Raw genomic sequence first — 25,910 nt, forward strand, 5'->3', positions numbered from 1 at the left:
TTTGTGACAACTTGGAAGCATCTTGAGGGCATTATGCTAAGTGAAATAAGTCAGAGAAAGACAAATACTGTAGGATCTCACTTATATGAGAAGTTTAAAAAAAAAATCAAGCTTGTAGATACAGAAAACAAACTAATGGTTGCCTGAGGTAGGGGGGTGAGGGGTAGGCAAAATGGGTGAAGGTACAAACTTCAGTTATAAAATTAGTCATGGCAATGTAATGTACAGCATGATGACTATAGTTAAGAATACTGTATTGTATATTTGAAAGTTGCTAAGAAGAGTAGATTTTAAAAGTTCTCATCACAAGAAAAAAAAATCTGTAACTATGTATAGGGATGGATATTAACTTGACTTACTGTAGAGATCACTTTGCAATATACAAATATCAAATCATTATGCTGTACACCTGAAACTAATATAATGTTATATGGCAATTATACCTCAATAAAAAAAATTTTGAGGATAATGATGAATTTGAATTTGGCAACAGATTAGATGTAACATAAACCAGTCCTTAACAGCTCTGTGTAGACACAAGAAAAAGTTTTTATGAAAACGTCTTAGCCAGTGAGTGCTCCCAACAGTGCTCTGCTTATCAAGTGAGAAATTAAGCTTTAGTGGAAGTTTTAAAGGCAATAAAGCAAGGATACAAAAACACTGGCTGAAAATAAGTTTATGAAGAAAGCCAGGAGCCTCTACAAACATTTCCATATTCACCTTGGACTTACTCCTAGCAGACGTCAAGAGTCTCCTGTGTAAAATTCTTCTGAGAGAAGAGATTCATTCATTGCCAAATAGTCTGGATATATTAGAAATTCAGATTAAAATGAGGTGAAGTTAATGGGTTTGCATTACAATTCTTTCATTCCTCAATTAGGTAAGCATGAAGTTCACATGTGATTACTTTCTTATTTGGAAAAAAAAATCAATACTTTGGACATTAATTCTGATTTGTGTTCTCTTTCTGTAATTTTTTCTCTCATGTATTTGAAGCAAAAATTTTATACTACTACAGAAACTAAACAGATCAACTAAACTAAGAATAATAGTTAAGACAAATTTATGCAAAAAGCAGGTACATGGGTATATGTGTATTGAGGGGGTGATAAAAAAATGACAAGTAAATTACATTTAGAAATAAAACCTAATTAACTTAAACTATATTAGTTATAGATTTGGGAAACTTAGACAAGAAATTAAATTTTCCTTTTTCACTTGGTGAACAAGACTGTAAGAAAGAATTATTAAAATATTTATATAGAGCACTAGCTTTGAATGAACCAAGAAAAGCATAAACAAGCATGCTTTACAAGTAAACAAGTGATGTATAGTAGACTGTAGTTATCTATGGGGTTTTTGGTCTGCCCATTCATGCTTTTAAATCATCTTACTGACAGCAACAGCCCAAGTCCCCTAAGGAACTTCTTCCTAATTTTTATGGCCCTTCTGTCAGTAATGGCACCACCATCCACACCAACTCCAACGAAAGGACCACCCAGGATTCTACTCTGGGAAGGAGAAATCATCTTTCCATTAAGATAAATAAAACCAGGAGGAGACTAATCTGCTGCTTCCCACAGACAACTTCCAGTGGCAGGGAGGAAGTCCATTTATAATAAGAGAAAATCAGAACAACACAAAGGGAATCAAACCCGAAAAACAGAGCTGCTTGAGAACCAGGTTCAGCCAAGTCTGAGACCATTCCTATCTATTATGAGTTTCTCAGTAACATGACCTATATACTTCCTTTTGTTTAGTTTGAGTTGAATTTCTGTCACTACTCATGAGAGAGACATGTTACATACACTTATTTGTATGCATATATTAAAGCAGGGCACCTAGGAAAGTCTATTATGTAATAAAATAAAAATTTTTTTCCATAAAAGCTGAGAAACAAAGTTACAAATTAACTAAAAATCATCAAACAGATATGGGAAAGTTTTCAAGAATTAGAAGATATGCTAAAAACACACTAAAACTTTTTTAGTGTTACAGAAATTAGTTCAAAACTTACTATAAAATCACTACAATTATCAATACCATTTTATAATTGTATAGATGTCTAAGGATACGTGTATAGTTACCATTAAAAATCAATCCATTTTTCAATTCATCTTACTATTTCTCTTTGTATATACAAAGTATACAAAGATATACAAAATATAAATATACACAGTATATATTTATATACTGTGTATATTTAAATATAAATATATTTATATTTATAAATATACAAAATTATTTTGTAAATTTATATATAAATATATTTATATTTATAAATATACAAAAATTATACATTTATAAATATACAAAATATAAATATACAAAGTATATATTTATATTGTATATATTATACATATAATTTATATACAAAGTATATATTCAAATGCTTTTTTTAGAGAGAGTAAACATACAGATTTCATTGTTTTATTGCAACAACTAGAAACATATCTTTACTAACTAAGCCATATTCACATATGAGGGATGGATACTGTATGATATTCTAAAAAGTCATGCATATTATTGTGTATTATTTTTTAAATGACCCATATTTCCCAAATACATTAAGATGAAACTGTCTCAAGATATATAAAATGAGCTTTTATAAATTATGTCATGTTTTAAATTACTATTTTTTATTTCAAGCAAAAAAAAATTTAGGAAAAGATAACCTTTCTGGGCTAGAGCTGGCAAAATTTCAACTTCAAAAACTAAAACTTGGGGAAGAAGAACTGCAATCCTGCAGCCTGTGAAACAAAAACCACATTCACACAAAGACAGACAAGACGAAAAGGCAGAGGGCTATGTACCAGATGAATAAACAAGATAAAACCACAGAAAAACAACTAAATGAAGTGGAGATAGGCAACCTTCCAGAAAAAGAACTCAGAATAATGATAGTGAAGATGATACAGGACCTCGGAATAAGAATGGAGGCAAAGATCGAGAAGATGTAAGAAATGTTTAACAAAGACGTAGAAGAATTAAAGAACAAACAGAGATGAACAATACAATAACTGAAAGGAAGAATAGATTAGAAGGAATCAATAGCAGAATAAATGAGGCAGAAGAACGGATAAGTGACCTGGAAGACAGAATGGTAGAATTCACTGCTGCGGAACAGAATAAAGAAAAAAGAATGAAAAGAAATGAAGACAGCCTAAAAGACCTCTGGGACAATATTAAACACAACAACATTCACATTATAGGGGTTCCAGAAGGAGAAGAGAGAGAGAAAGGACCAGAGAAAATATTTGAAGAGATTATAGTCGAAAACTTCCCTAACATGGGAAAGGAAATAGCCACCCAAGTCCAGGAAGCACAGCGAGTCCCATACAGGATAAACCCAAGGAGAAACAGGCTGAGACACACAGTAATCAAATTGGCAAAAATTAAAGGCAAAGAAAAATTATTGAAAGCAGCAAGGGAAAAACGACAAATAACGTACAAGGGAACTCCCATAAGGTTACCAGCTGATTTCTCAGCAGAAACTCTACAAGCCAGAAGGGAGTGGCATGATATACTTAAAGTGATGAAAGGGAAGAACCTACAACCAAGATTACTCTACCCGGCAAGGATCCCATTCAGATTTCAAGGAGAAATCAGAAGCTTTACAGACAAGCAAAAGCTAAGAGAATTCAGCACCACCAAACCAGCTCTATAACAAATGCTAAAGGAACTTCTCTAAGTGGGAAACACAAGAGAAGAAAAGGACCTACAAAAACAAACCCAAAACAATTAAGAAAATGGTCATAGGAACATACATATCGATAATTACCTTAAAAATGAATGGATTAAATGCTCCAACCAAAAGACACAGGCTTGCTGAATGGATGCAAAAACAAGACCCATATATATGCTGTCTACAAGAGACCCACTTCAGACCTACAGACACATACAGACTGAAAGTGAGGGGATGGAAAAAGATATTCCATGCAAATGGAAATCAAAAGAAAGCTGGAGTAGCTATACTCATATCAGATAAAACAGACTTTAAAATAAAAAATGTTATAAGAAAAAAGGAAGGACACTACCTAATGATCAAGGGATCAAACCAAAAAGAAGATATAACAATTATAAATATATATGCACCAAACATAGGAGCACCTCAAGACATAAGGCAACTGCTAACAGCTGTAAAAGAGAAAATCGACAGTAACACAATAATAGTGGTGGACTTTAACACCTCACATATACTAATGGACAGATCATCCAAACAGAAAATTAATAAGAAAACACAAGCTTTAAATGACACAATAGACCAAATAGATATAATTGATATTTATAGGACATTCCATCCAAAAACAGGAGATTGCACTTTCTTCTCAAGTGCGCATGGAACATTCTCCAGGATGGATCACATCTTGGGTCACAAATTAAGCCTCAGTAAATTTAAGAAAATTGAAATCATATCAAGCATCTTTTCTGACCACAATGCTATGAGATTAGAATTCAATTACAGGGAAAAAACCGTAACAAACACAAACACATGGAGGCTAAACAATACGTTACTAAATAACCAAGACATCACTGAGGAAATCAGAGAGGAAATCAGAAAATGCCTAGAGACAAATGAAAATGAAAACACGATGATCCAAAACCTATGGGATGCAGCAAAAGCAGTTCTAAGAGGGAAGTTTATAGCAATACAAGCCTACCTCAAGAAACAAGAAAAATCTCAAATAAACAATCTAATCTTGCACCTAAAGGAACTAGAGAAAGAAGAACAAACAAAACCCAAAGTTAGTAGAAGGAAAGAAATCATAAAGATCAGAGCAGAAATAAATGAAATAGAAACAAAGAAAACAATAGCAAAGATCAATAAAACTACAAGCTGGTTCTTGGAGAAGATAAACAAAATTGATAAACCATTAGCCAGACTCATCAAGCAAAAGAGGGAGAGGACTCAAATCAATAAAATTAGAAATGAAAAAGGAGAAGTTACAACAAACACTGTAGAAATACAAAGCATCCTAAGAGACTACTACAAGCAACTCTATGCCAATAAAATGGACAACCTGGAAGAAATGGACAAATTCTTAGAAAGGTATAACATTCCAAGACTGAACCAGGAAGAAACAGAAAATATGAACAGACCAATCACAAGTAATGAAATTGAAACTGTGATTAAAAATCTTCCAACAAACAAAAGTCCAGAAGCAGATGGCTTCACAGGTGAATTCTACCAAACATTTAGAGAAGAGGTAACATCCATCCTTCTCAAACTCTTCCAAAAAACTGAAAAGGAAGGAACACTCCCAAACTCATTCTATGAGGCCACCCTCAACCTGATACCAAAACCAGACAAAGATATTACAAAAAAAGAAAATTACGGAACAATATCACTCGTGAATATAGCTGCAAAAATCCTCAACAAAATACTAGCAAACAGAATCCAACAACACATTAAAAGGATCATACACCATGATCAAGTGGGATTTATCCCAGGGATGCAAGGATTTGTCAATATACACAAATTAATCAATGTGATACACCATAGTAACAAATTGAAGAAAAAAAAACCATATGGTCATCTCAATAGATGCAGAAAAAGGATCTGACAAAATTCAACACCCATTTATGATAAAAACTCTCCAGAAAGTGGGCACAGAGGGAACCTACCTCAAAATAATAAAGGCCATATATGACAAACCCACAGCAAACATCACTCTCAATGGTGAAAAACTGAAAGCATTTCCTCTAAGATCAGGAGCAAGACAAGGTTGTCCACTCTCACCACTATTATTCAACATAGTTTTGGAAGTCCTAGCCACGGCAATCAGAGAAGAAAAAGAAATTAAAGGAATACAAATTGGAAAACAAGAAGTAAAACTGTCACTGTTTGCAGATGACATGATACTATACATAGAGAATCCTAAAGATGCCACCAGAAAACTACTAGAGTTAATCAATGAATTTGGTAAAGTGGCAGGATACAAAATTAATGCACAGAAATCTCTTGCATTCCTATAAACTAATGATGAAAAATCTGAAAGAGAAATTAAGGAAACACTCCCATTTACCACTGTAACAAAAAAGAATAACAAACCGAGGAATAAACCTACCTAAGGAGACAAAAGACCTGTATGCAGAAAACTATAAGACACTGATGAAAGAAATTAAAGATGATACAAACAGATGGAGAGATATACCATGTTCTTGGATTGGAAAAATCAATATTGTGAAAATGACTATACTACCCAAAGCAATCTACAGATTCAACGCAATACCTATCAAACTACCAACGGCATTTTTTACGGAACTAGAACAAAAAATCTTAAAATTTGTATGGAGACACAAAGGACCCCAAATAGCCAAAGCAGTCTTGAGGGATAAAAACGTAGCTGGAGGAATCAGACTCCTTGACTTCAGACCATACTACAAAGCTGCAGTAATCAAGACAATATGGTACTGTCACAAAAACAGAAATATAGATCAATGGAACAGAATAGAAAGCCCAGAGATAAACCCATACATCTATGGTCAACTGATCTATGACAAAGGAAGCAAGGATATACAATGGAGAAAAGACAGTCACTTCAATAAGCAGTGCACGGAAAACTGGAGAGCTACATGTAAAAGAATGAAATTAGAACACTCCTTAACACCATACACAAAAATAAACTCAAAATGGATTAGAGACCTAAATGTAAGACCAGACAGTATAAAACGCTTAGAGGAAAAGATAGGAAACAACTCTTTGACATAAATCACATCAAGATCTTTACTGATTCACCTCCTAGAGTAATGGAAATAAAAACAAAAATAAACAATTGGGAACTAATGAAACTTAAAAGCTTTTGCACAGCAAAGGGAACTACAAACGGGACTAAAAGACAACCCTCAGAATGGGAGAAAATATTTGCAAACGAATCAACAGACAAAGGATTAATCTCCAAAATATATAAACAGCTCATGCAGCTCAATATTAAAAGAAACAAACAACCCAATCAAAAAATGCACAGAAGACCTAAATAGACATTTCTCCAAAGAAGATACACAGATGGCCAAGAAGCACATGAAAAGCTGCTCAACATCACTAATTATTAGAGAAATGCAAATCAAAACTACAATGAGGTTATCACCTCACACCAGTTAGAACGGGCATCATCAGAAAATCTACAAACAACAAATGCTGGAGAGGGTGTGGAGAAAAGGGAACCCTCTTGCACTGTTGGTGGGAATGTAAATTGATACAGTCACTATGGAGAACAATATGGAGGTTCCTTAAAAAACTAAAAACAGAAATACCATATGATTCAGCAATCCCACTGCTGGGCATATACCCAGAGAAAACCATAATTCAAAAAGACACATGCACACCAATGTTCACTGCAGCACTATTTACAATAGACAGGACATGGAAGAAACCTAAATGCCCATCGACAGACGAATGGATAAAGAAGATGTGGTACATATATACAATGGAATATTACTCAGCCATAAAAAGGAACGAAATTGAGTCATCTGTAGAGACATGGACAGATCTAGAGACTATCATACAGAGTGAAGTAAGTCAAAAAGAGAAAAACAAATATTGTATATTAATGCATATATGTGGAACCTAAAGAAATGGTACAGACGAACCAGTTTGCAGGGCAGATATTGAGACACAGATGTAGAAAACACATGTATGGACACCAAAGGGGGGAAAGTGGTGGGGGGGTGGTGGTGGTGTGATGAACTGGGAGATCGGGATTGACATATATACACTAATATGTATAAAATGGATAACTAATAAGAACCTGCTGTATAAAAAATTAAATTAAATAAAACTCAAAAATAAATAAATAAATACATTTTTTAAAAAGTAAAACTTGGATATCTATGCCTTACTCTCAAAAGGTTCAGAAAACCATAATTATACGGAGAGAGAGCATGATAAACATATATGGAACAAAGTTAGTAGTTGAGGGTATTTAAGGGATCTTTGTATTATTCTTGAAACTGTTCTTTAAGTTTGAAATTATTTCAGCATATAAGTTTACAACTTAGTATCTTGTTGACATATGATTACTAGGGTAAATGATGATCCTTAAAAGTACATTTATTTTCTATTTTGCAAACTTTGTTTTTATATCTACGACCCACTTTTTGAGATTTTCACTTTATCTTATTCATTTCTAAGAACTCCAAGCTTATGAAGCGTTTTTCTAATTCATACTCTTCTCAAGAGCCGTTCACCATTTCACTTTAGTTTATGGTGGTATTTTCCCCCATCTCAAATCTATCTGATGTTTCTTTTAAGCATTTTATTTTATCTTCTGGTTGTGAGATACCCATTTAAAGGTTTAATATATATCTGACTATATTTGCTTCTAGTTTGGAAAAACAAGAAGAGGAAAAGAAGATAGAAATGTATGGCATGGTAGGACTAGGCAGATTATTTACCTATTTCCTTATCTGCTACTCAATTTAAAAGAGATAAATAGTTTTGGTGAATTTTCATTTTTAAAATAGCTTTTAATCTTTTTAATGTGACTACGTACTTCATTTCTGTGGTAGTCATGTAGTTACCACAAAATGAAAGATTAGAGATGCAGACATAGCATATCCATGCAAAAAAGAAAAAAATTCGAATATCTGCAAAAATGTTTTACAGATGTAACACTTTCATCAAACTTTTTTTTGTATATTGAGAAATATCTAAATGTAACGTGAACATAAAATTTTACCTGGAATGTGCTACATTCTAACAGCATGCATGCCTTTTATTTGGTTCTTGAGAACACAGGGACTAAAGAAGTTAGATAAACCTACAGAAGCTATTATATGTAAATATTCCGGATGGAAAATTGCCATTTTAGAAGAGGGATACTACTTTGTTTAAGAGCAGAGGCTTTGGCTCTAAACTAGATGGGTTCAAATTGCAATTCTACTATGAAGTACTGTGGTTTTCTAAAGCAAATTATTTAACATCTCTGAGCCTCAGTTTCCTCATCTGTTAACTAATAACAATACTTACCTCATGGGATTTGGAGAAAGATTAAATAAGGTAATATATGTAAAGCACCTGGAAATGGGACTGGCCCATTCAAAGCACTCAACATGTTAACTGTATTTTGGAACTGTTATGCATATTTGAGTCTCATCTAAAAACCATGCCAAAATTTTAGTCAAAGAGAAAGAAAACTATGAAGAATTTGAGATTAAGATCTCAGAATCAGGGTTTCACATTTATTTTTCACCAAGTGCATGGCTTGTATAAACCCAAAAAGAGAGTAGATAAATACATAACACAAGGGAGACCTTCAACATGGTGGAGGAATAAGACATGGAGATCACCGTCCTCCCCACAAATACATCAGAAATAAATCTACATGTGGAACAACTCCTACAGAATACCTACTGAATGCTGGCAGAAGACCTCAGAATTCCCAAAAGGCAAGAAACTCCCCACGTACATGGCCATGTGGCTGACAAGGTCTTGGTGCTCCGGCCATGTGTCAGGCCTGCGCCAGAGGTGGGAAAGCCAAGTTCAGGACATTGCTCCACCAGAGACCTCCCAGCTCCACATAATATCAAACGGCAAAAGCTCTCCCAGAGATCTCCATCTCAACGCTAAGACTCAGCTCCACTCAACAACCAGCAATCTACAGTGCTGGACACCCTATGCCAAACAACTAGCAAGACAGGAACACAACACAACCCATTAGCAGAGAGGCTACCTGAAATCATAATAAGGCCACAGACACCAAAAAACACACCACTGGACACGGTCCTGTCCACCAGAAAGACAAGATCCAGCCTCATCCATCACAACACAGGCACCAGTCCCCTCCACCATGAAGCCTGCACAACCCACTGAACCAACCTTAGCCACGGGGGGCAGACACCAAAAAGAACAGGAACTACGAACAGGCAGCCTGAGAAAAGGAGACCCTAAACACAGTAAGTTAAGCAAAATGAGAAGACAGAAACACACAGCAGATGAAGGAGCAAGGTAGAAACCCACCAGACCAAACAAATGAAGAGGAAATAGGCAGTCTACCTGAAAAAGAATTCAGAGTAATGACAGCAAACATGATCCAAAATCTTGGAAATAGAATGGAGAAAATACAATAAACGTTTAACGAGGACCTAGAAGAACTAAAGAGAAAACAAACAATGATGAAAAACTCAAAAATGAAATTAAAATTCTCTAGAAGGAATCAATAGCAGAATAACTGAGGCAGAAGAACGGATAAGTGAGCTGGAAGATAAAATAGTGGAAATAACTACCAACAGAGCAGAATAAAGAAAAAAGAATGAAAAGAATTGAGGACAGTCTCAGAGACCTCTGGGACAACATTAAACATACCAACATTCACATTACAGGGGTCCCAGAAGTAGAGAAAAAGAAAGGGACTGAGAAAATATTTGAAAAGATTATAGTTGAAAACTTCCCTAACGTGGGAAAGGAAATAGTCAATGAAGTCCGGGAAGCACAGAGAGTCCCATAAAAGGATAAACGCTTTTATCCCATAAAAGGATAAACCCTTTTATCCTATAAAAGGATAAACACCGAGACACACAGTTTCAAATTGGCAAAAATTAAAGACAAAGAAAAAATATTAAAAGCAGCAAGGGAAAAACAACAAACAACATACACGGGAATCCCCATAAGGTTAACAGCTGATCTTTCAGCAGAAACTCTGCAAGCCAGAAGGGAGTGGCAGAACATATTTAAAGTGATGAAAGGCAAAAACCTACAACCAAGATTACTCTACCCAGCAAGGATCTCATTCAGATTCGACAGAGAAATTAAAACCTTTACAGACAAGCAAAAGCTAAGAGAATTCAGCACCCTCAAACCAGCTCTACAACAAATGCTAAAGGAACTTCTCTAGTCAGGAAACACAAGAGAAGAACAAGACCTACAACAACAAACCCAAAACAATAAAGAAACTGGTAACAGGAACATACATATTGATAATTACCTTAAATGAAAAGGGATTAAATGCTCCCACCAAAAGACACAGACTGGCTGAATGGATACAAAAACAAGACCTGTGTATATGCTCTCTACAAGAGACCCACTTCAGACATAGGGACACATACAGACTGAAAGTGAGAGGGTGGAAAAAGATATTCCATGCAAATGGAAATCAAATGAAAGCTGGAGTAGCAATTCTCATATCAGACAAAATAGACTTTAAAATAAAGACTATTACAAGAGACAAAGAAGGACACTACATAATGATCAAGGGATCAATCCAAGAAGAAGATATAACAATTGTAAATACTTATGCACTCAACATAGGAGCACCTCAATATATAAGGCAAATGCTAACAGCCATAAAAGGGGAAATCAACAGTAACACAATAATATTAGGGCACTTTAACACCCCACTTTCACCAAGGACATATCATCCAAAATGAAAATAAATAAGGAAACACAAGCTTTAAATGCTACATTAAACAAGATGGACTTAATTGATACTTATAGGGCATTCCCTCCAAAAACAACTGAATACACTTTCTTCTCAAGTACTCATGGAACATTCTCCAGGATAGGTCATATCTTGGGCCACAAATCAAGCCTTGGTAAATTTAGGAAAATTGAAATAGTATCAAGTATCTTTTCCGGCCACAGTGCTATATGACTAGATAACAATTACAGGAAAAAACCTGTAAAAACTACAAACACATGGAGGCTAAACAATACACTTCTAAATAGCCAAGAGAACACTGAAGAAATCAAAGAGGAAATCAAAAAGTACCTAGAAACAAATGACAAGGAAAACACGACAACCCAAAACCTACGGGATGCAGCAAAAGCAGTTCTAAGAGGGAAGTTTATAGCAATAATCCTCCCTCCAGAAACAAGAAACATCTCAAATAAACAGCCTAACCTTACACCTAAAGCAATCAGAGAAAGAAGAAAAAAGACCCAAAGTTAGCAGAAAGAAAGAAATCATAAAGATCAGATCAGAAACAAATGAAAAAGAAATGAAGGAAACGATACAAAGATCAATAAAATTAAAAGCTGGTTCTTTGAGAAGATAAACAAAATTGATAAACCATTAGCCAGACTCATCAAGAAAAAAAGGGAGAAGACTCAGATCAATAGAATTAGAAATGAAAAAGGAGAAGTAACAACTGACAGCGCAGAAATACAAAGGATCACAAGAGATTACTACATGCAACTCTATGCCAATAAAATGGACAACCTGGAAGAAATGGACAAATTCTTAGAAAAGCACAACCTTCTGAGACTGAACCAGGAAGAAACAGAAAATATAAACAGACCAATCATAAGTAATGAAATTGAAACTGTGATTAAAAATCTTCCAACAAACAAAACCCCAGGACCAGATGGCTTCACAGGCGAATTCCATCAAACATTTAGAGAAGAGCCAACACCTATCCTTCTCAAACTCTTCCAAAATATAGCAGAGAGAGGAACACTCCCAAACTCATTCTACGAGGCCACCATCACCCCGAAACCAGAACAAGGTAAAGATGTCACAAAGAAAGAAAACTACAGGGCAATATCACTGATGAACACAGATGCAAAAATCATCAACAAAATACTAGCAAACAGAATCCAACAGCATATTAAACGGATCACACACCATGATCAAATGGGGTTTATCCCAGGAATGCAAGGATTATTCAATTTATGCAGATCAATCAATGTGATAAACCATATTAAAAAATTGAAGGAGAAAAACCATATGATCATCTCAATAGATGCAGAAAAACTTTTTGATAAAATTCAACACCCATTTATGATAAAAACTCTCCAGAAAGTAGGCATAGTGGGAACTTCCCTTAACATAATAAAGGCCATGTATGACAAACCCACAGCCAACATCATTCTCAATGGTAAAAAACTGAAACCATTTCCTCTAAGATCAGGAACAAGACAAGGTTGTCCACTCTCACCACTATTATTCAACATAGTTTTGGAAGTTTTAGACACAGCAATCAGAGAAGATAAAGAAATAAAAGGAATACAAATTGGAAAAGAAGAAGTAAAACTGTCACTGTTTGCAGATGACATGATACTATACATAGAGAATCCTAAAGATGCTACCAGAAAACTACTATAGCTAATCAATGAATTTGGTAAACTAGCAGGCTACAAAATTAATGCACAGAAATCTCTTGCATTCCTATACACTAATGATGAAAAATCTGAAAGAAAAATTAAGGAAACACTCCCATTTACCACTGCAACAAAAAGAATAAAATACCTAGGACTAAACCTACCTTAAGGAGACAAAAGACCTGTATGCAGAAAACTATAAAACAATGATGAAAGAAATTAAAGATGATACAAACAGATGGAGAAATATCCAAGGTTCTTGGATTGGAAGAACCAACATTATCAAAATGACTATACTACCCAAAGCAATCTACAGATTCAATGCAATGCCTATCAAACTCCCAATGGCACTTTTTACAGAACTAGAGCAAAAAATTTCACAATTTGTATGGAAACACAAAAGACCCCGAATAGCCAAAGCCATATTGAGAAAGAAAAACGGAGCTGGAGGAATCAGGCTCCCAGACTTCAGACTATACTACAAAGCTACAGTAATCAAGACAGTATGATACTGGCACAAAAATAGAAATATAGATCAATGGAACAGGATAGAAAGCCCAGAGATAAACCCATGCACATATGGTCACCTTATCTTTGATAAAGGGGGCAAGAATATACAATGGAGAATATACAGTCTCTTCAATAAGTGGTGCTGGCAAAACTGGACAGCTACATGTAAAAGAATGAAATTAGAACACTCCCTAACACCATACACAAAAATCAACTCCAAGTGGATTAAAGACCTAAATGTAAGGCCAGACACTATAAAACTCTTAGAGGAAAACATAGGCAGAACACTCTATGACATACATCACAGCAAGATCCTTTTTCACCCACTTCCTAGAAAAATGGAAATAAAAACAAAAACAAATGGGACCTAATGAAACTTAAAAGGTTTTGCACAGCAAAGGAAAACATAAACAAGATGAAAAGACAACCCTCAGAATGGGAGAAAATATTTGCAAATGAAGCAACTGACAAAGGATTAATCTCTAAAATTTACAAGCAGCTCATGCAGCTCAACATCAAAAAAACAAACAACCCAATCCAAACATGGGCAGAAGACCTAAATAGACATTTCTCCAAAGAAGATATACAGATTGCCAACAAACACATGAAAGGATGCTCAACATCACTAATCATTAGAGAAATGCAAATCAAAACTACAATGAGGTATCACCTCACACCAGTCAGAATGGCCATCATCAAAACTTCAACAAACAATAAATGCTGGAGAGGGTGTGGAGAAATGGGAACCCTCTTGCACTGTTGGTGGGAATGCAAAGCAATACAGTCACTATGGAGAACAGTATGGAGGTTCCTTAAAAAACTAAAAATAGAACTACCATAGGACCCAGCATTCCCACTACTGGGCATATACCCTGAGAAAACCATAATTCAAAAAGAGTCATGTACCACAATGCTCATTGCAACTCTATTTTCAATAGCCAGGACATGGAAGCAACCTAAGTGTTCATCGACAGATGAATCGATAAAGAAGATGTGGCATATATATACAATAGAATATTACTCAACCATAAAAAGAAATGAAATTGAGTCATTTGTAGTGAGGTGGATGGACCTAGAGACTGTCATACAGAGTGAAGTAAGTCAGAAAGAGAAAAATAAATATCGTATGCTAACACATATATATGGAATTTTAAAAAAAAATGGTTCTGAAGAACCTAGGGGCAGGACAGGAATAAAAACGCAGACGTAGAGAACGGACTTGAGGACACGGGGAGGGGAAAGGGTAAGCTGGGACAAAGTGAGAGTGTGGCATGGACATATACACACTACCAAATGTAAAATAGATAGCTAGTGGGAAGCAGCCGCATAGTACAAGGAGATCAGCTCGGTGCTTTGTGACCACCTAGAGGGGTGGGATAGGGAGGGTGGGAGGGAGACACAAGAGGGAGGAGATATGGGAAAATATGTATATGTATAGCTGATTCATTTTGCTATAAAGCAGAAACTAACACACCATTGTAAAGCAATTATACTCCAACAAAATGTTAAAAAAAATACATAACACAAAAACTATTGAAAATGTAGAAGAAAAAAAAAAAAAGGGGCTTCCCTGCTGGTGCAGTAGTTAAGAATCCACTTGCCAATGCAGGGGACACGGGTTCGAGCCCTGGTCCGGGAAGATCCTACATGCCGTGGAGCAACTAAGTCCAGGGACCACAACTACTGAGCCTGCGCTCTACAGCCCATGAGCCACAACTACTAAGCCCACATGCCACAACTACTGAAGCTCCTGCACCTAGAGCCTGCACTGTGCAACAAGAGAAGCCACTGCAATGAGAAGCCCGCGCACCGCAACAAAGAGTACCCCCCACTCACCTCAACTAGAGAAAGCCCGCGTGCAGCAACGAAGACCCAATACAGCCAAACATAAATAAATAAAATAAATAAATTCGAAAAGAAGAAAATGTAGGAATAACTTCATTAAAAACACACAAATAGAAGCTTTCCATATACCTTTTTCAATATAAAATAGCCCAAGCATGCCAAAAATAAAAGCATAAAGTAAAACCGCAAATAACAAACTCTAAAAAAATGTAAACACTTTCATTGCTAAATAGAGAAGGTAAATTTTTTATATTCATAGAACTTGCACAAAAATTTGCCATGTACTTACCCTCATAAAAATCATAAAATTATTCACAATATTGTTGGCAATGTTATTTTATCATGATCCAACAAAATAAGAAATAAAAATAAAAATAGTTACAAAAATGTTATAACACTTGAGAATTAAGAACTCTGATAATCCATGGGTAGAAAGAAATCAAAACAAATTACAAATTATATCAATGCTATAGATACAAAAACACATCAATCCAAAACTATAGGATACAATGACAATTATACTAAGAAGAAACATTACAGTCTTCTTTCCCTTTATTATTAAACAAGAAACTCACTAATCTTAATAAAGAAACATAGTACTTGTAGCACAAATCTTACAAAATCAGAAAAAATAATTTAGCTGAAAAAGGTAAAATAAATTGATCAAGGTAAAAGTTCAAATTGATGAAGTAAGAATAAAGTTTAATAGCCATTAAAACAATCTAAAGGCTAATACTTCTAAAAGCTCAATAAACAGGGAAACCCCTCTTGAGTCTGCTCATGGGGAAAAAAAGTGTGTGGGGGTGTGTGTGTGTGTGTGTGTATGATTAGAAAAAAAAAGGGAAACATCCAGAAGAAATTAAAATAAGTACTTAAGAATATATAGGTATATGGCAAACAATTTGTTAACCCAAGGGAAAGGAATAATTCCCCAGAAAAGATAAACTATTAAAAACTGAAGCAAATAGAAGTAGAAAGCTTGAATAATTTTCATAAAAGAGTTTGAAAGAAGGGTTTTAAAGTTACCATTTTTAAAGAGACCAGTATCAGGTGGCTTCACCATAGAGTTCCATGTAATTGTTAAGGAGCAAAACTTTTTTTTTTTTTTCCTCATTCACAATTTTTATTTCTTGCAGTGAACTTTTTATATCTTCAAAGTCAATTTATCTTTAAAAAAATTAATACTTCTTATTCATTGTACAATCCATCCCCCCTCCCCCAAGGAAAACAAATTCAGGAAGGAGTCGTTTAGGGGGCAGTTGAAATAGGTACTATAAGTTCATGACAAAGGCTTCCCAGCTCACCATCCTGTACATATACAACAAAATGGCAGCACCTCAAGTTCACCTAAATGAAGTTAGGTTAACTATTATTTAAACTATTCCAAGCCATAGAAAAATATTAAGATCTCTCCTACTTATTTGGTGAAGTTACCATTATCTTAGTACCCAAATATTATAATAAAAGTACATAAAATATATAAATTATAATTTAATGTCATTAAATAAAATATAAGCTTCTGTAATATATCAAAAGGATAGTACAATATGACCCAGTAGAGTTCATTCTAATAACACAAGAACAGTCCCACATTAGGAAGTGTATCATCATCAATTACATCAACAAATTGAAGGATAAACCATATGATTATAATCATGAATGACAAAAAAAGTATTTCATAAAAACTCAGTCATGCCTAATAAGAACAAAGTAATTTAGTATCCCAAAAATATTTAAACATAACACTTCTTAACAAAAACATTAATACACATAGAAATAAATAATCCTTACACTTCTCTGATTAAATGTCTGAGAAACTTTTAATACAGCTAAATGCCTAAACTATGGTGAAATTTGATGGTAGTAATTGACAAAGAAGGACAAATTTGAAATTTTCTACTTATATATAAAACATACACACAAGCATATACATACCTCTGTACATACATTCACATATCTAAACACCATCAAATTCATATATAAACGCATATGTGTGTCATCTCACAGAAAATATATACTACATGTGTAACTATACATTTGTATTTACTCTATGTTAAAATACTAGTTTACCTGTTTAGGCAGCCGGAACAAGGAATTCTTGTAGAAAATGTCCTTAGCCTGGCTCCATGTACCATCGATGATGATGATTGTGGAAGGATAAATAGGAGAATCTAATATAAATTCTTCCAAATTAGCAGCGTCAGCCCCTGGATATAATATTAATGTATCAGACTTCCGACAAACAGCTGAAAGTTCAGGATCTCTAAAAGTTTAAAATAAAAGTCTTTATTAGCCTGGGGTGGGGGTGAAGTTTTATTATTCTTATTGAACTTCATTCAAAAATACATGTCAAAGCATTTTGGCACTAGAGATATAATAAAGAATGACACAGCCTCTCTCTGCAAGCAACAAAACAAACTTGAGGGGGAAGGAGACAAGTTAAAAGTCAATTAAAGACAATAGATGGTATAATCTTCAAACTATAATAATAAGTGGCATCTACAAAAATATACAGCCAATACCAGCTCTAACAACGTCCTTTTAGATTGGGATCAAGGTAAAGATAGGGGCTTTCGCCACTCATAATACACATTGTACTGAAGGTCCCAGTTACTACAATAAGGCAAGAAAAAGAAATAAAAGGCATAAACATCAGAAAGGAAGAAATATAAATGACTCTATTTGCAGATAATGCTACTTACATAGAAAGTTCTAGGGAATCTACAAAACAATTTCTACAACTAACAAATAAATTTAGAAAGTCATAGTATACAGGGTTAATATACAAAGCCCAACTGCTTTCTTATATACTAGTGGCAAAAAACTGAAAGTAAGTATTTTTAAATTCCATTTACGAAGGATACTAAAAGTAGTAAGTCTCTTAATCATTCCCCCATGGTTACATCACATACTCTAACAAAAAACTAAATCAATCATTCAGGACTTCCCTGGTGGTGCAGTGGTTAAGAATCCGCCTGCCACTACAGGCGACATGGGTTCGAGCCCTGGTCAGGGAAGGTCCCACATGCTGTGGAGAACTAAGCCCGTGCGCCACAACTACTGAGCCTGCACTCTAGAGCCCACGAGCCACAACTACTGACATCACGTGCCACAACTACTGAAGCCCGCACACCTAGAGCCTGTGCTCTGCAACAAGAGAAGCCACTGCAGTGAGAAGCCTGCGCACCGCAACGAAGAGTAGCCCCCACTCGCCGCAACTAGAGAAAGCCCGCATGCAGCAACAAAGACCCAATGCAGCCAAAAATAAATAAATAAAATAAATACATTTATGAAAAAAATAAATCAATCATTCAATTACCAGATTAATAAAGTCAATAATCTTAACCAGCTTTAGTTTAAAATCCATAAGTGAATAATAATTTACTGAGTAAGCACTATATTTGGTACCATCAAAAATACTGAACTTAATATCATAGGCTCAAAATGGGATAGGCTATTTAGAAAAATATCAAGTTTCTCATCCCCACGCACATCTGTGGAAGGGTTAGATAGCCAAATGTCAGGGATGACTCAGATAGTTTCCACTTCTACCACCATAGATGCTCACCATTTTTGCAATAAAATAACCGAGATCCAAGCTGGCAGATTATATATCCACATCTATCCAAGAATTACAGAGAAACTATCATTATAAAGAGCCTCTGTGTGAAAGAAGTGTCACAGTGTAAATTATGTGGTTGCTCCCCATGTGAAGAGCTCTGGATGGTGCCTCCACTCCCAACAAAACAGCACAATCTGCAACAGCAGCACCAAGCCCAGAGCAAAGCTCACCTCTGGGGGACAAGGCAATGCAAACTGTGCAAAAGAAAAATCTATATGAGAAAAGAATGCCTAACCAATAGTTTCAGAGAAAGGAAAAAATGATTTTATAAAGTTCTAACATGATGTTATTTTTGTAATATAAAGCTAAAATAATAAAGGAAGGAAAAAGTTTGGTCAATTCCTTGGGCTTGGTGCTGGCACTAGTCTTACTTAGCATTTTCATAAGTGAACTGAAAAAGAAATCTCAATATTTTCAAGAGAAATTAAATTTTGCATCTAAAAATACATTTAACTGTGTAGATAGGATCAAGGTAATTTGTGAAGGCTGTGAATAGGTAGAAAAGCAACAAATATGCTTCAAAGGTAAGAAACAACTTGTAGAAAAATTTCAATATACATCCAGCATATTATACATATTTATAATAATGGGTTCTGTAATACAGTGTAAAATAAGATCCAAGAATATTACAGAACTGTCTGTGAAGATATCAACTAACAAACTGCTGCACATACTGGGCCTCATCAAAAAATATATATATATATTTTAAACACGACAAGAGAAGGCATTCTATCATTTTTTTAAAATATGGATGTGCCTATAACTGGAACACTAAATATAGTCCTAGTCACTGTACCTTAGGAAAGCCTTCATGGGCTAGAAATGAATATATGTTTATGTAAATGTGTATCATATATAATTGTAAAAGAAAAAGATTAACTAAATCTAATACAAGTACCCTAACATCCTGAAATAAAATATCTTAACAAAAATGAAATAAACAGGAAATATACATGCCTTTTAGGCTCAACATATATACCATGGAATTTAGATAATGCTATAATTTGTTTATTCCATTTTGGTCTGTTTTTGTTTATGTTTTGCTTATCTTGTATTATTTTGAGAGAAAAGGCAGAAATTAAATTTTTTAACCATTTCCAATGTACCATGTTCTAGGTCTAATAGATAACTTGAAGGAAACCATTTTTAAAGTAAAAAAAGAATTTGTTTAAATTGCCCTAAAAGTTAATTTACCTTTCCTCACTGAAGCGACGACCAATCTTGACTTTACACTTATCTTGGGGGAGACAAGCTGCTAGCAGAGGAACTGTCCGCAACACCTTGTTTTCCTGTAATTAAAAAATTAATTAAAATGTAGATTCTAATTAGATAAACACGCTTTTAAAACTTTTTGATGAACATCTGATTCACAGCATTATGTATAATTTTCACAAGTCTTTTACTACAGACCACAGTTTAATAAAAAGAGCTATAGTTTCTCTGACTTATCAGTATTAAATATAATACAAGTGTATATTTTTATTTGATTTGGGTGTGTTTACATGTTTACTGATCAAAAAGGATAACATTAATCTAAATAATAAAGATTATGAAAAATGTAAATTTGTGTTTAACTAAATTGAATCATTTATTCTGACAAACTTCTTATTTCACTAGTAATTACATTTTGTAGTATGTCAACTTGAAGATAACTGCCTAGATATTTATGCCCCAAAAGCAAGGAAGTGCTCAAAAAAAACAAAACAATAGGGCATATCAAAGGGTCACAGAAGCCAATCTTAAAGAGCACCCAATGGAACAACTTGAGCAACAAAATAACAGTATTTGGATTATAACCCAAAGTATAAAATAAATACAGAGTCTAGACTGATATGAATAAATAAATGGGAGAGAAGTGACAAATCTTCCTCATAGAAGAATTCCAAGTAATAAACACAAACTCTCCCCTCTCCAGGAGGTGGAGTTTAATCTCTCCCTCCTACTTGAGTGTGGGCTGGATTTATGGCTTTCCTTCCAAGGAATAAAGTATGGAAAGAGAAAAAAGTTATAACTTCAGTGTGAAAAAAGCTGGTGACCATTTCTGTAAATTGCATTAACTATCATCATAGTTAATGTTCACCATAAATCAGTGGGTTTTTCTCAACGTCCTAACTTCCAACACTAAAAACCACCTTTCTGGTTGCCACAAGAATTCCATTCTTAATCCTAGTAAAGTCAGGTGCTTAGCTATTCTGCTTTAGCCTCATACTTTTCTTGGTTATTTTGGTCTATAGTGCTCAGTCACTGCCTGGCTCTTCTCCACTGGCCCATCTGGGAATGTCATGCTTGATCAAATAAGTGACAGAGGCCCTCTCTAATCAGTTTACTTACATAGAGCCCAATGTTATCTTTACCAGTTTATATAATCCTGCATATATATATCCTCACAGTGAATAACTTGTGTCTGTAAAAAAGACAATGTACTAAAGGAATATCAAATATTACTTACTTTCCTTTAGGAATATCAGAGTTATTTAGCAAATTGATATACAAAATAATAAAGTTATATAAGAATTTATAAAAGTAATTTAAAATAAATTTATAATTACATTATTTACATTTAAACAGAAACTAAAAGTACTGTAGTAACAGTATTCAACAACCACAAACACACACATAGATATACCCTCAAGGACATTTTTGTGTTTACCTCTTTCACCCCTGGGTCTTGGAAGTATTGATTAAAATAACATGTAAACGGTAAATTTACAGATGCTGAGAGTAGTTAAACTGATCTACCTAATAAAAAGTTCAAAAAGGAAACAGAAGAGTCAGAATTTGCTGGGATTTTAACTAAAAAGAACATGTAGCAGGCTGGCACTCTGAGGAAGCCTGAAAACAGCTATTTGGAGCAGCTCCTATGATGAATGGGACTAGCAGGAAATAGGCAAGAGGGAAGTTTCAGGACATTTTCCAGTGTCTCATACTGTTTTCTTCCCTCCTTACCATCACTACTGAGACTTCCACACATAATTAAATCACTTTCCAAACTTTTGTCAAAGTAACACATGTATAATAGTCAAATTAAATGGTGCCTAAAGATTTGTAATGTTCCCAGATACACTCCCCAATACTACTTCCTAGAGGCAATCACTTTAACTCTTCTAGCTATTTCTTCCAGTAGTTATGTCCATATTTCTATATATGTCTTGCTATTTCTTATCAATTTTAGATATTATCTACAAGCTACCATTTATTATCATCATAATAGCTAACTTTAACGTATATAATTCTAAGTGCATTTTGTATATTATTCATTTACTATGCACCACAAACAAGTAATGAAGTATATTTTTTATTATGTCCATTTCACTAATGACAAAACTGAAGCACAGAGAGGTTAATTATCTTGCCCAGGGTTACAGAGTTTACAGAGCTGTTAAGGATTTAAACTCCTGAGCCTTACTCTTAACTACAGCATTCTATAACTACAGCCTCTCGTAATAAATGAAAATTTAGCTTTCTTACAACACTCCTTACCCTTACATCTTCTAATATTTTTAGTTAAATCAATAAACCGTATTTACATCATTAATGCCTACATATACGTTGTTCACAAAAGGCCAAGCAATTTAACACAACGTTTCTTTCTTGTAAAGTTTTTTGTTATTCTTGAGATAACTGTTTTGTTTTTATCCTTAAGTAATTTTCTATATGCATATACCTACTCTTTGAAATGCTCCATCATATCACCTCCATTTCATCCACTCCATCAAGTCTTCTTTTCTCAAAGCCCCCTCCTAGAGCCTATCCAAATGGTTTTCAATCACTTTTTAGGGGAAGTCATCAAATTGGCCTATTCTTTTATTGAAAACAGTATGCTGAGAATAAGCACAAGGCAGCCAAGTATGACTGACTTAGATTAAGATTGTAAAGTTCCTTGGAACTTTAAGGAAAAACAATATGGATGTACTTGTACATACATAAAATACATTTATAGCACACACAATTATGGATGAATCATCTAAACTGTGAATTAACTATGAAGGAAGGAAGGAAGGGAAGGAGGGAGAGGAGGAGAAAGTGGGGGAGGGGATGTGGAGGACAAGAGAGGAATGAAGAAAAAAAGGAACAAATAGGAGATATGAAAACATTAAAACTGCCACAAATCAATGAAAACACCTACATTTTAAAAGCCATCTTATGTCTGGAACCATACAACAATGAAAAGGCCCCATACTATGTATATGGCAAAATGAAAACAGCATTCATCATCAAAAGTCAAGTTTTAGCCACAACTGTTATGGCCAGTAAGCTATCATTTTATGTAAATTTGAGCTGCACGGTGTTGTAAGTTTAAACGCAGTAAAATAATGCTAGTGATTAAAGTGTCACAATCCTGACAAAAGCATGTTGTTAACACTGAAAAAAAAAGGTTGCCCAACAAATGAAATATTTAACAATTTGCAATAAAAGAATAATTGCTTCATCATTTGGAAAAGGAAAGTGACAGATTAATATCCTTTAATGTCTTTGTTAAAGTCTTCAAGTGGTATACACCTCAGAAATTTAAGAAAAAAATTATTCCCCCTTCGAAAGCCTGGAAGAGTTTTAACTTCAGTTTACACTAAACCCATTTTTGTACCATGCATCAACTAGTTTGGTATTGATGATAATTTCTGGTTTTCTATGATCTCCTTCCCTCCTCTCTTCATTACTGCAGTTAATCAAGAGTTACTAACATACGTACACACTAGCACATGCATAATTCTCACCAACATATGAAATTATTAACTAAAAAGTCTTTCTATACAACACGTATACATATTTTATATATTTATTTTTATATATACATGTAAAATATACATATTTGTTCTATTCACTTAAAGAAGTAAAAAATTTATTTTATGCATTTTATAACACTAAAATGCTGAGCGTTACCTCTGCCCTAACAAGAAAAGACATCAAAGGATACAAGCTATGACCAAAATTTAAAAAGCAATAATTTCTTAGCTCTCTACTCACAAAATCTCTTTTTTTCCTCCATACAAAATTGTTGGAGTTCTAAATTTCTATATATTCAATATTCATTATACAATTCAGTAATGTACTTTTTATGAAATAACACATTTTTTGTCTGTCTATAAAGCATATGATACTATACTATCATATAATATATAAAAGAAACTATTTTTTCCCAAAGAGAAAGCATTTATCATCAATTTATTTTCAAAAATGCTGAAGAGCTGAAAGGACGAGTATGTTCATCCGTATGCTCCCTCTTGTGTCCTAATATTCTATCTGAAATTGTGCATTTTATGACATCTTACCTCTGCTGGATGCTGAATTATGTACAAGTGGGTAGAGATGTGTAGAGGATGCACTGGTAGAAATGGACACAAACACACTTTCTGAGGTCGGCTAAAGGGCAGAAAAAAAATGAAAACCTATATGTTTAAAATAAAATTATATAACAATAACCTAAAATTTGAACATAATCTCACTTCATTATATAGATTTGCTAAAGCTGCCTTCTTTTAAAATGATACCAAGAACGAATTTAATCAATCATATTTTCAATATGAGAATTTGAAAAAAGACTCAAGTAAATTTTTTACCATCCATATAGATCAAAGTACCTCAAAAGATCTTGCCTTAATTATCTTCAATGGAAGAATACTCATAAGTCACCACCATTGTCTTTTTATTCATGAAGAAATACTTCTAATAATTTGCATTCCAAATCAAGAACAGATCTCATGTCAAAGAGAAACCTGGCAACTGATCTAAATCATCTGAAGTTGGAGGGAACAAAATGATGATAAAATATTAGAATATAATTACCACCTAGAAGAGAGTTCTAATCAAACTTAGCCATCAGTCAACATGGAGAGCTTACCAATTGTGAGAAGAAACCCAAACGGGCCACCAAAGTATTTTTGGCTAGAATTATATCCACAGAACGCCAGTCTATCCATTTGTTTTCCCTTTTGTTATTGTTTACTTTGTTGTTTTTGTTTTACTTACTTTTTAGTGCTTTACTATTGTTTCAAAAATACTTATTACAAAATTCAGATGGAATAAAAGGGTATACTCCCCATCTCAGTCCTCCAGCCTGGTGCATTCTCTTCCCTAAGGACAACCAGTGATTAGTTTCTTGTGTGTCCTTCCAAAGGTATTGAAGGAATATACATGGATAGTTTACCATTATATCCTATATTTAATATGTGTGTTTATAACATGAAATTCAACAAACGGCCAGATACAGTATATGATGGAAGTAAATTTTCACAGTGGATCACTATTATAGGCAGATGTTACATGCCATTACAACAGTATACAAGTGAATGTTATATTAAAGGGAATTCCCAACAGCATACTTACTACTAGAAAACTGATCACTATCAACTGTTTCCTCAATTTTACTTATGTTGAGTTATAGCCTAAGGTAAGAAATACTTATATTAATAAAACACAGCGTGAGTAAATTGGTTCAATTATATCTACCACCTTACTCTGCAAGAAACTGTCAAAGCTTTGTTCCTGCTGAAGAAATCATCTAGATAATATCTTACGCAGAGGTAGAAATGTATTGTACAACATGACCCCACTTCCCCTCTCCACCACTGAACCCAGAGTGGATGATTAACCAAAGGAAAATCAATATACTTGCTTTCCAATGATGTCTGAAATGATTCCGTGTGACTACTCAGTCCTACAATGGGTTCCTTCTCAGGAATGTGAGCAGATTTATAGGAATGGAGAGTCTTTCAGTGGTCCCAAGAAGACCACTTAAACATAAGTAAACACAGGAGCAGTGACTGATGGGACTACGTATACTGACAAACAGATCAAGGGCTGCAATTAGAAAGGATTTCCCATTCAACAGGAGGAGGAAGAGAATAAGATACATTAGAATTCTAAAAGTTTAAGTTTCTGATTTTTTTTATAAAGATT

General features: G+C 34.2%; 1 protein-coding gene across 1 annotated transcript in view; it reads right to left on the reverse strand.

The window, feature by feature from the left end:
• The window catches only part of DTWD2 (DTW domain containing 2), a 124,991-nt gene that overhangs the window by 75,770 nt on the left and 23,311 nt on the right, over positions 1-25,910 (reverse strand). Inside the window, exons 2-4 of the mRNA XM_036847668.1 lie at positions 24,284-24,374; positions 20,208-20,302; positions 17,462-17,654 (exon numbers count right to left, since the gene is read on the reverse strand). Coding sequence (XP_036703563.1) covers positions 17,462-17,654; positions 20,208-20,302; positions 24,284-24,374 — 379 coding nt within the window. The remainder of the gene's footprint in view (positions 1-17,461; positions 17,655-20,207; positions 20,303-24,283; positions 24,375-25,910) is intronic.

Source organism: Balaenoptera musculus, chromosome 3 (genome assembly GCF_009873245.2).
Source record: "Balaenoptera musculus isolate JJ_BM4_2016_0621 chromosome 3, mBalMus1.pri.v3, whole genome shotgun sequence".
Classification (NCBI taxonomy): Eukaryota; Metazoa; Chordata; class Mammalia; order Artiodactyla; family Balaenopteridae; genus Balaenoptera; species Balaenoptera musculus.